The sequence below is a fragment of the Erinaceus europaeus genome, chromosome 9, assembly GCF_950295315.1.
Source record: "Erinaceus europaeus chromosome 9, mEriEur2.1, whole genome shotgun sequence".
In the NCBI taxonomy this organism is placed as follows: domain Eukaryota; kingdom Metazoa; phylum Chordata; class Mammalia; order Eulipotyphla; family Erinaceidae; genus Erinaceus; species Erinaceus europaeus.
The window spans coordinates 39466902-39479438 of NC_080170.1; the positions used below are offsets into that span (position 1 = coordinate 39466902).

The 12537-nt window shown below is 46.4% G+C and overlaps 2 protein-coding genes and 1 non-coding gene across 3 annotated transcripts in view; 2 read left to right on the plus strand and 1 right to left on the minus strand.

Annotated features, from left to right (window-relative positions):
• Positions 1-12537, plus strand: part of LOC103120178 (olfactory receptor 10J3-like) — a 105897-nt gene that overhangs the window by 42306 nt on the left and 51054 nt on the right. The window lies entirely within an intron of this gene.
• Positions 2111-3040, minus strand: LOC103120179 (olfactory receptor 10J1-like). Its single transcript, XM_007530544.1, has one exon. It carries the CDS (start codon positions 3038-3040, stop codon positions 2111-2113), a length of 930 nt encoding a protein of 309 aa, XP_007530606.1.
• On the plus strand, positions 10359-10463 carry LOC132540562 (U6 spliceosomal RNA). The gene has a single exon (XR_009551761.1). It is a non-coding gene; the product is annotated as a U6 spliceosomal RNA (small nuclear RNA).

The window sequence follows — 12537 nt, forward strand, 5'->3', positions numbered from 1 at the left end:
CACCTCTAAGCTAGGACCCCAGATAGTTGGTGGCTTCCCTGTCTGTGGGCCCAGGGGTCTGCTCACTCTCTAGTGAGTCCAAACATAGTGACCCCTGAATAATAGTCAATGCCTGAAAAACTCCCTTGAGACTGACCTCCCATCTCCAGATTCCAGATAGCCTCAGTTTCTCATGGAGCCAGGGTGGGGTGGAGTGGGGTGAGGGGGGTTGTTTAACTGTTTTTTTCTTACTGCTGGGATAGAAAGACCTTCTTCCACGTTTCCCTCTCTGATTAGGTTTTCAAGGAATTTATATAGAGCCAAGTGCTAACTGTAGCTAACTTTATCCCTCATTTGATTAGAAAGGAGGGATTTAGTGAAGATTGCTTGGGGAGAGACTGTCTGGAGTTTAAATTGTTCTGGGCTAAAAACATCCAAAATCAAAGCTTTCTGAATCAAGGGGACTGACTAGAGATGAGTCAGGGAAGCACGAGCCCATTCCCTCCTGCTTTCTTTCTGTGCTCTGCTTCCTTTTTTTTTTTTTCTAAATAACATTTTTATGCTAGAGAAAGAGAAACTAGAGCACCACTTCAGCACATGTGTGGCATTGATATCTAGTCAGGAGTGCCAGGCATGCCAGGCTCATACTTAGCCAGCAGAGCTTAGAGCTTGGGCCCCAGATACTGCTAATTGCATTTTATCAGAACCCTAAAAGTCTCTCCTTCCTCCCTGAGTAAGGGTGTGGCTAGCTAGTCTTTAGGAGCACCATAAAATCCAGTGGGTACATGAGAGTGACTGTCTGTGTGATCCAGTCCAGAAAGTCCTTCCAGGGACAGTAATGGCTCCAGAGGGTGACAGAGAGGAGGAGCAGTCACTTCCTTTGGAGATAGGACTGAGTTTCTAGCCAGACCTGCATTGTGAGCTGTTCAGGCTTTCTCCCAAAGGCTCTAGCTATGACTGCCTCCTCAGTCTTACTGTATTTGAAGTGCTCTGGGTCTGGGGTGTGATCTGGTGTTACCTGTTCAGAACAATCATGGCAACTGAATCCTCTTTTCTGCATGTTCTGGGACCTGTTCAGATCAGCACCGAGCCTGCTGACTGAGAATATTACACATGTGCATGCATGTGGTATTACGGTATTGATACGAGAATATCACATGTGCATATATGTACTATAGGATTATTCAGATGACTCTGCAATCCAAAAAGATGATACTGTATCCTTTGTGATAAAGTGGATGAAACTGGAGGTTATTATGCTTAGCGAAGTAAGCAAAGAGATGAAAGACAGTTACCAGATGGTTTTAGTCATATGTGGAATCTAGAGATCTGATAGGCATAAACTTGCCAGAAAAAAAAAAAAGCAAAGAAAAAAGAAAACAGAAGCAAACAAATTGTAAGACTTGTGAGAACTCTGGGGGTTATCTTTGGGAGGCTAGGGATATAGAACTTTGGTGGTGGATGTGGTGTGGAATCTTACAGTCTTGTAACATACAATTAATAAAAAATTAAAAATGTCTATTAGGATGAACTTATTGCCTGTATGTCTCTATGTTTGTAAGTGTACCTGTGAATGTGTGTGTGTACATGTGAATGTGCATATATAGGGTTGTATGAAGGTATTACATGCGTATGCCTATGATATATACTCCCACTAGAACCTGAGCAAATTATAGTGGTAGGAGAAGAGCCCATCTCTCTCCCTGAGACCACTCCCTTGTCCTCATGGTCACCTTGTCCCTTGTATTTGAAAGGCCTTGTATAAGCAGGACTGGTGTACCAAAGGGACACAGCCAAGTTCAAGTGTAGGAAGGGGATAAGGGAGCATGTGCTCTGGGGGCATATTTTCTGCCAGAGATTCCCTTCAGTAAGTGAATGGCACCCAGAGACCGAAGGTCAATGCTAAGCTCTTAGTGACTACCTCCTCTCCAGACAACCCTGTCCCTGTCTGTCTATCCACAAGGCACCTTCCGAGTTTCATTTGCAGTACAGTCTCCAGTCTACTGGGCTGCCATGCTGGCCTCCACCTCCCCCACATGGGGCAGCTCTGGAGCCAAGGTCAGGAGCTCCTCTTCATTGTCTTTCCTCCTCTGGTAGATGTGCAGGGCTGGGGAGAGTGTGTCCCTCATTGTCAGGAAAGCTTCCTGCCCATCACCCTGCGCAAGGCATGCTGGACCTCCTTATTTCTCAGGGTGTACACCATGGGGTTGAGCAGGGGTGTGATGACTGTGTAGGTCACTGAAATCAGCTGGTCTTCATCCCTGCTGTTTTCTGACTTAGGCTTGAGGTAGGCAATGGAGGCGCAGCCATAGTGGATGATGACCACTGTCAGGTGAGAGGCGCAGGTGGCGAAGGCCTTTTTCCTGCCCTCAGCTGAGGCGATCCTGAGGATGGAGGAGATGATGAGGACATAGGAGATGAAGACCAGGCCCATGGGCACAAGGATGACCAGTGAGCTGATGACAAAAGTCATTATGTCATGCATATCATTTTTGGCACAGGACAACTTCATCACTGGGCGTATGTCGCAAAAATAATGGGCTACTTCTGTGCCACAGAAGGGCAGCCTGAACACAGAGGAGATCTGGATGATGGCTACTAGCAGCCCGATACTGAGGGCGCCCCCCACCAGCTGGGCACATATACTTTTGTTCATGATGAGTGAGTAGCGCAGGGGGTTGCAGATGGCCACATATCGGTCGTATCCCATGGCTGTGAGCAAGAAGCAGTTGTTGATGGCCAATGTGATGAAGAAGAACATCTGGGTGGCACAGGCACCCAGGGAGATGGGCTGACCCAGGCCCACGAGGCTGGAGAGCATGCGGGGGATGATGACCAGGGTGTACACAGTCTCTGAAGCTGACAATACGCTGAGGAAGAAGTACATGGGCGTGTGGAGGCGGCGATCCAGGCTAATGATGGTCACAATGATGACATTGCCCACCAGGGTTAATAAGTACAGTGCAAGGAAGACCACGAAGAGGGTGAGCTGGTGCTCCTGGAAGCTCGAGAATCCCTGGAAGGTAAATTGGGCAATGAGTGTCTGGTTGTCTGTCTTCATTGAGTTCCAGGATGTCTGAATTGCAGAATGAAAGACACATCATTTCAGGGAAGCAATTTGAGGAAATGTATGAAATAGACCAGTTTTGAGTTCCCAGCCACAATTATGGGGTACATTTCCTAGTAGGGTAGGTATCCCTGAATTTACTCAATTTGGTGTAAAATTTTTTGGGGGTGCCCTGTAGCACTGCCCCAGCCATCATGAAGCTTCCTCCTGGAAGGTGGACATTAGGGGTTTGAACCCAGGTCCTTGTGCATGGTGTGCCATACTAGGTGCACTATTTCCCAGAACACCCCCATTTTTCTCTCTCTCTCTCTCTTTCTCCTTCTCTATTTCTATTTGTCTCTATAAGAAAAATTAAGGAAAAAAAAATAAAAAGACCACCGGAAGCTGTAGATTTCTATAGGAACCCAACTCTAATGATAGCCCTGGTGGCAAAAAAAAAAAAAGTTTTTTCTTGATGTTGTCCTTCATAATTGCCTCTGCAGCTCAGAGCCACATGTTTCCTGTCATAAGATGTACAATTCAACCCCCATCCACCATCTCCAGACTCGGGGGTCTTTCCTGTTTGATTCTCCTGTCATCCAAAGACCAAGGGAGGCTATTTCTCTAGCCACACATAGGTATGCAGATATTCCTGTGTGTACTAGGTACTTCAAACTTCTGGAGTGTCCCTTTCACAAAAATGCCAGTCTTCATGATAATTTTCACCTCTGAGTGTCACTGGCTTAGGATCAGGCATGAATTTGATGTTTGAAAACACTGCTCATAGCTAATTAGAGGTCTCTTGTATTTATCAGGCTAACATTGGCTTGCAATGCTATAGAGCTTCAGAGGTGTGGCTTCACCTCAGGTGTGCCTATGACTTTCCCCTCAAGAGTAGGTAGGACCCCGTTGCATTTGCTTTGGAATGAGTCAGAGGCAGACTTAGCCCATGGTGTTTCTTACCTCCCTTGCTCCTTCCTACTCTGCCTAGATGCTGGAAGTCCCCTGACAGTGCCCAGCTGTCACCTGCATTGTAAGCCAGCTCCTGCTCTGCCTCCTAAATGGGCTTCCAGCCAGTACAACCTGTGAATGGCCATCCTCCTCTGCAGAGGTCACCCATCCCAGCGAAGAAGCCATAGGTGCAAGTGTCTTCACCTACAGTATGAACAGACTTTTGACTGCGAAGCAGTTACACTAGAGTTGGGTGATGGCTTATCAGCTCAAACTTGTCTTACCATATGTGAGGATCTGGGTTTGAGCCCCAGTGCTGCATGGCAACTATTGATGGCTGAAGCTCCACTCTACCATAGAGTAGTGCTATGGTCTCTCTGCCTCTGTCTCTCTCTCTTTCTCTCCTTGAAATAAAAATCAACCTGATAGTAGTAAAATCACAAGTGTTTGAAGTCTCAATAACACACACACACACACACACACACACACACGCACACACACACCTATACACACACAGAGAGACACATGGTTTTTTTTGAGAGTAGGGCTCATCCCCATTTTGGTAATATGTCAAATTTTTGTCCCATTAGACACCAAGCTCCTGCAGGGCATTTAAATCACATTCTGATTTGCTTATGAATATTCATGACAGTCTTCATGCATGAAAGTAAATCACATCATTGATAAAGTTTAGTAGGCATGGAGACCTCCTCCAAGTTTACCAAAATGTATTTAAGAGGATCTGGCGGCCAGCTGTTAATCATTTGTGGCAAGAATGCCGAGAAAAAAGGGAAGCTACACAGGAAATAATTCCAAGGGTGAAAGTCACTGGACTTGAAGCTACATGACTGAAGACACTGTTCATGTGTGAGGACCTGGGCACAGGCAGAGGTGGCACTGCCCTGAGCTGTGCATGCCTCCACTGAATCTTTGGCTACAAGGTGATGATGCAGGTACTGCGAGCAGTGGTGATGCAGGCTGTCCTAACAGACCTGTGGGGATGGCACCTTTCTTCCTCCCAGGGAGGATACTCCTAGATACCTGTGGATCCCTACTGAGGCCCCACCGTCAATGTCCTCTGACCTGTGGGAGTCTGTCCTCATGTAGAACAACTACTGAGTCTGTTGGCCCCCTCCACCCTTGAGGGCCACTAATTCTTTCAAGAAACCCAGGGAAGGAACTATAGATCCTTAACCTTATAGTAAACCAGTGAATCAAAAACAAGCCCTGGGAAGTAACCCTCCTTTTCCCCCTCCCTCTTTCCCTTTCTCCTATTCTTCCTTGAGAAATAAAGAGGTATAAGGAGAGAGAGAGAGAGAGAGAGAGGAGAGGAATGACATTACAACACATATCCACCATCATTGTAGCTTCTCTGGTGCCATTTATGGTGTGCCCTTGTGGTTTTGGGGATCAAACCCAGGGCTTCAGGCATAGCAGGACATGCATGCTACCAGGTAAGCTGCTCTTGGCCCCTCTTACTCCTTTTCTAAAGAACACTTACCTGTGTCTGCTTCCTGTGTGCAAGGACAGCAGGATCCGAGGGAGGGAAGGCACAGATACTGGCTCTTGTGACTATGATATGGGGGCACAGGGAAGAGCAGGGGACCCAGAGGGCCTACGACAGGGGCAGTGTGGGCTCACAGGCATGCAGGCTCCTATGTGCTCTCTGTAAAGTTTTCAAAGCTGGAGAAGAGGCTCTTTAAATGCAGTGGGGGATCCTGGGGGGTTGCTCCCTAAAGGAGTCCCAAGAGCCCTGGTGCTGGGAGACATAGACAGATATCTGGAGACCTCATTATGTGTGGGGTTCATTTACTCAGTTTCTGGTGACTCTCTGGGGGTGGAGGGGCTGGGACATCTTTCCTTCCTCTGGAAATAGCCTTGGGGGAAACTGATTTATTTAATGTTTACTTGTGTGAATAAGTGCCTTGCGCTTCTTACAGCTGTGCTTGGAAACCCATGAATTACAAAGTTAGCAGCCTGAGCTTTGGAACTGCATCACCAAGGGCCAGCGAGGCAGCTCAGTGCTGAAGCACAGAGTGGCCATGTCTGCGGGTATAAGTACAAAGCAGAACATGGTGTCTGCCAGAGTAGGGCAGTGCTCACATCTTTCTTTTTCTCTCTTTTATTATCTCTCTCTCTCTCTCTTCCTTAGATGGAGAGAGAAAGAGAGAGAGAGAGAGAGAGAGAGAGAGAGAGAGAGAGAGAAAGGAGGACAGAGAAGGAGTAAGGGAGAGAATAGAATGAGAGAGAAACACACACACACACATACACACACACAGACAAAGAGAGAGACAGAGAGAGTGAGAAGAAATCACAGAACTGAAACTTCCTTTGAGGTAGTGTAGGGAGGTTGTGGGGATGTGGTGGAGCCTGGCAGGGTTTGACCTGAGAGGTAAGTCCATCCTGGTAAGTCTCTCTTTCAGCTCAGGGGTTGAGCTGAAAGGGGGACACATGAGTCTCAAAAGGTTGGCGGCCATGTAAGTCTTCCCTCCCCCACAAAAACATCCTGCATCTTCCTGCCGGAGCCTGGCATTCTTAAAAAAAATTAAGCCTGGGAGTTGGGTGGTAGTGCAGCGGGTTAACCGCACGTGGCAGAAAGCTCAAGAACCAGTGTAAGGATCCTGGTTCGAGCCCCCAGCCCCCCACCTGCTGGGGAGTCTCTTCACAGGAGGTGAAGCAGATCTGCAGGTGTCTCTCTTTCTCTCCCCCTCTCTGTCTTCCCCATCTCTCTCCATTTTTCTCTATTCTATCCAATAATAATGACATCAATAATAACTACAACAATAAAACAACAAGGACAACAAAAGGGAATAAATAAATAAATATAAAAAATTTTAAAAAAACATTAAGCCTGCTCCACCCTACATTCCCTGATACTATGGCCTGTCCTTTTATTATCTACATATCAATCTTCTGCTTTGTCTTACAAATGACTAAAAGTCTCCTTCCTAATTACCCACAAGGTATTGCTAATCCTACCAGTTGAACCCCTAACAACAGTTGCTGGGGAGGTCCATACCATTCCTGGCATCCTTTGCCTTTCTCCACCCCTTCCTAACCATGTATGGTATTGTCAAGCCACTTCTGTTTTTGTCTTGTCTCTTCTGTGTCCTGACCTGGGGGAGGGCAGGCATGTAGACAGGGAGGCTAACTTCTGCCATTCTAGTTTGTGCTACGTGGCTTAACAGGTGTGCTACCACCCGACTCTGGGGCACTTGGATGAATAAAGATTTGTATTGCTTTGCCGCCACAAGCTTGGTTCCAGGGTCACCTCTCTCTCCTTCATGAGGCTAGCCTGATAAGGTAGTGGGGACCAGGTTTGAACTTGGGTCATGCACATGGCAAAGCAGCGCACTATTCAAGAGAGCTATTTTGCTGGCACTTTCCCATTCTCTTACTTAAAAATAGATAAGTACTTAAAAGAAAGAATTAAAAATAAATGTATGTTAGTCATAATAATAATAGTAATAATTACTGAGACCCTCCATTGTCCTAATGGGAAGGAATCTATTCTTTTTATGATTTGGGTTCCTCACTGGATTGAAAGAGGCCAGCATGGTTCCACAGAGAGTGGGTCCTGCTGCTGGTCTGTCTTTGCTCTGCTGTTTCTGAATTATAGAGTCACAGATGCTTATTTTTAAAAAAATTATTATTTTATTTAGTTATTTTTATTTATTTATTGAGATATTTATTTATTGAGATAGCCAGCAGTCAGGAGACACACACACACACACACACACACACACACACAGAGTGAGAGAGAGAGAGAGACCTGCTGCACTGCTTTACCACTCACAAAGCTTTCCCCATTCAGGTGGGGCTTGAACCTGGGTTCTTGTGCATTGTAATGTATGAGCTCAACCAGGTGCACCACCACCCAGCCCCCAGATGCTTAGTTCTTAGACCTGGGGGTAGGAGACAGATGAGCCTGTACACACTGGGTTCTCTCCTCACTGGAATGACTTCCCCTTCTCTGCTTGGAAAATTTCTGCTGCTCTGTTCCCCAGCTCTACTGCTCTAGACATCTTGTATGAATCAGTTTGTTTCTTTGCACTTTTCACCAAAATGTGGGTATAATTCTACATTCAGTCATTCTTCATTCAGGAAGGAAAGGCCTGCCTGTGCCAGTGACCAGGAGACAAACTGAAATGAAGCTGTTAAGCATGCCCTGGTGACAGGTGACAGACAATGGCCACAGGATGACTTGAGCACCCTGTGCACTTGTCGAGGATGGGTAGAGCAAAATGCGTCTTCCAAGCTGTTGTATGCTTTACATTAGGTTGTTCTAGCTCTCCCCCTGCCAAGAAAATTGGATCAGTCCTGCTAGTTTCGCGGGCCTGCTTGGCCCCGCCCCAAGGAACCCTGAGAGAGTTCCAGAGTTCCAGAGTTCGAGAGTGCTTGGCGCCGTCGCGGGGCAAAGAGGCAGCAGAGTCCTGTTTGGTGATTAGTTTGGGTTAGTTTATGAATCGTTGTTCCTGAATAAAGAAATACAGCTTCCCGGCCCAGCCGTGTGTCCTTGAGTCTCTGTTACCCGCCTGTGAAGCTAGCCTGGCCAGCTAGAGCCACTGAATTTTAACAACACCAAGCAAGGCCAGAACATGCATACTCCAGAGCATTTAAACACATCTATTTCATATATCTCTCAAGTGAGGCTATCAGTCCCCCTGTTCCTGGACTCCAAAGTCCCTTAGCAACTGGTTCTGGAGATTCCCCAACTTTCTCACCAGCTGCCCTGCACCCCTCCCCTTCCTCTGGTGAGGCTGCTTTCTGGCTGCATCAGCCCACACTTGCCCTGGGTGGTCCTCAAAGTGTGGGTCTCCAAAGAGGCCACAGGGTTGAACAGGTCAGGCTGAAGCTATCAAGAGGGACTAAGAGTGGCATCACAGGTGAACCCTTGGGCTTGATGATGAGGGTGGGGTCTGCACAGCTTCCTTTGTGGCATGAATAGACAGCTCCCCCTGGATGAACTTCATTTTTGCTTAGTGGCCCTGGAAAGAAGAGGTGGCAACCCAGATCACATCAAATCATTGTGTTTACAGTCAACAATATTTATACCCCTTACCCATATTAGGGAGCTACTCTCTTCCCTGATCCAGCTTTCTGGTCCTTTTTCCAGCCATGACATCATCTCCCCAGACAATAACTTGGATCCACATGCATACCAGATTTCAGACTCAGGGGCAAAAAGAAAAAGGAAAAAAAAAAACTAGCATAGCAACAGGCCCTTTGGAATTTAACTAAAATATACCTACTAGCTATCTACAAAGTGGAGGATCCCCAAACTCTTCATCTGCACTATTCCAGCCCTTAGGTCCATGATTGGTCAACAATTTGTTTGGCTTTGTATGTTAACTCTCTTGTCAACCACCAGGTTCCAGATGCTAGCATGATGCTGATCAGACTTCCCTGGACAGGCAACCCCACCAATGTGTCCTGGAGCTCCGCTTCCCCAGACCCCCTCCTCACTAGGGACAGAGATAAGCTGGCTGGGAGTATGGATCAACCTGTCAATGCCCATGTTCAGCGGGGAAGCAATTACAGAAGCCAGACCTTCAACCTTCTGCATCCCACAATGACCTTGGGTCCATACTTCCAGAGGGATAAAGAATAGGAAAGCTATCAGGGGAGAGGATGGGATACAGAGTTCTGGTGGTGGGAACTGTGTGGAGTTGTACCCCTCTTATCCTATGGTTTAGTCAGTGTTTCCATTTTATAAATAAAAAAATAAAATAAAAATATAAACAAGAAAAGGTGGCAAAGATGGTAAAGGTGACCAAGTCTTGGAGCTTTGTGCTGCCATCACTTTGGGACTAGTCAGGAAGAATCTGTAAAGGGGGGACTAGAGAAATGATAAAATAGTAGTTCTGGGATGGAGGAGGGTATGAGAGGGTTGAGAACCAACTTGTAGTTATGAGTACCACTTTCTCACATTTCTATCTCCAAAGAGAAAATGACTGTCTAGTCTGTGAGTTTGGTGATGTCCCCATTATACACTTGAGCAATTTGGAGAGTCTGCTCTGCTCTTCTTCCATGTCTTTCTCTTTTGGAGAGGCCATTGTCTGTCCCAGCCTCCTAGATTCCCTCCCCTCCTCACAAGATCCTCATTGTGACTGAAGTCCCCTTCCATCTGACCTCATCTAAACCCATTCACCATAGGGTTTATAGATGCAACCCCCAAATTTTGGGGACTCAAGTCCTTAACTCCAAAACTATATCTCTCACACGGTTGTCCTTTACTAAAACTGGGGCCTCTATGATTATTTTTTACATATGAAAACTCTTATTTTAAAGTTTGTTGTTGTTGTTGTCTTACTGGGGCTTCATAGCCCCACACTGACTTTTTAAGATAAAGAGATAGAGATGGGGATAAAGAGATAGAAAGTGCTTGCTTCAGTAGCACATTATTAAAATTGGAATGATATGGAGAAGATTAGTATGGTTCCTGTGCAAGGATAACATGAAAATTCATGAAGTGTTCCATATTAAAAAAAAAAAAAAGAGATAGAGAGAAAGATACCACAGTACTGAAGCTTTGGTAGAGGCTGAGCTACGGCTATGAAATTGCAAACACATTATCCAAGTGAGCTCACTTGCTGCCCCCGAAAAACTCTTTTTATAAACAGGGTTCCCCCTTTAAAGTTTATTTATAGAAAGAGAGAGAGAAGCAGGGAGAAAAAGAGAGAAGAGGAGAGGGGAGGGAGAGAACAGGGCATCCATCTGGAATACACGGCACTGGGATTTGAACATACATCTCATACTTGTGCTCTATCTATTGAGCAACCTTCCTGGCTGAACAAATTTTCAGTTATTTCATATATCTTTGACTTGGTGATAGTTAGATAGTAAGTATTACACTGTATGTACCAAGTAAAGGAAGGTAAGTTCTAGAGAGAGCATAATGATTTGCATGATTGATGCTTTAGAGTGTGTTAGAGAACACCTAGCTGAGCTGTGCACGTGTGAGCACACCCACCCACAGACAGCATTTGTTTATTCATGGCACATGAAGACTGGGAAGCACATAGGTCCCGAGGTGACCTGAGGTCACTGGGGAGGATGCTGTGAGAAGCTGGATCAGAGGGAAGGGAAGGTGGGTGGGAATTCTGAGGGCTACTGATAGCTCATCTATGTGGACAGATGTGTCTAGGATAGGATGCTTGGTATACCTGGAGCACAGGCAGGCTCCTTTTACTGAAACAGAACCAGAGATGATGAGGGAAAGCCCATTTCAAGCTTGGAACATCTTGGGAAGTAAGAGTCAATCTAGGAGTGAAATCTCTGCTGTCCCAAGACTCAGTGATTTAGAGGAGAGAGAGAGAGAGAGAGAGAGAGAGAGAGAGAGAGGGAATGTTGGACCAGAGGAGGCTGGTCCAACACACATGCCAGGAACCCTTATGCCACACTCCTCTCAACTATTCACTGTGAACCTGAAGGTGATACTGTCAGATAGGAAGAAAGGCAGGAAATTGAGTGAGTATACTCAGATATATGCTTATGAAGGAGCTGAGGCTGGTATACCTGCCCTTGCAACTTCCAACCAGTGTGTTTCTAGAATGTCACTCTGCTCAGGCATCCCCTGCTCCAGCTCTGCAGCTCTTGGAAGGAATCAGAGTGACCCTCAATGCAGAGAGTGAGGTTTAGAGGGCCATGTGGTAGCATACCTGGTTGAGTGCATGTTATAATACACAAGAACCCAGGTTTTAGTCCCTGGTCTCCGCCTGTAGGCAGAAAGCTTTGTGAGTGGTGAAACAATGCTACAAGTGTCTGTATGTCTCTCTTCCTCTCTATCTCCCCCTTCCCTCTTGATTTCTGACTGTCTCTATTCAGTATAGTAAAGATAATGAATTTTTTTTTAAGAATGAGGTTTAGGAATCAAGAAAGGGACAGGGTAGGGTGGGGGTGGGGGATTTTTGTTACTATTCTCTGCCTTTAGCCACTCTGGACTTCCTTGTGCTTCCTCCTTGTGAGGAGGGAGGAGGCATCAGAGTGTCAGGTCTCAGGCCCTTCACCTGTCAGGTAGGTTAAATAAAGGACTTAGCTTGGAGTTTTCCAGATAGCTAGGTGTGAGTGAAATGCTTATGAGGATGCTTGATCCCCAGTGTGCATTCATACATGACAACCTGTGAAGGGGGAAAATACTACATGGAAGAAAGGATAGAGCCACCACTACAAACTGTTTCAGCCACCCACCACTCCCTGTGTCTTCCTCTCTCTCGCAGAACAGGGGATGGAGACTCTACTGTGCACCAGCATTAGTCTAGGCATATCAGAGACCTGATGGCTTAGATGTCACCTGATGCAGATGGCTTCCCTGGAAGGAACCCAAGACAGGTGCTTGACAGAAAGTCCTAGGACTGAACCCTAGAGTTGGTGATCCAGAGGCAGGATGGATGATGTCTTTTCATGATCATCATGAAAAGTAGACATCACTCAGGAAGGGTGTGAGGGGGATGTATCTTTCTCTAAGAAAGCCCTCACTTGTAGCAAGAGAGCTTGACCTACCAAACAAACATCAACAGGGTGAGTGTGCCCTTTTCACCCCAGCAGAGCTCCAGGGTGTT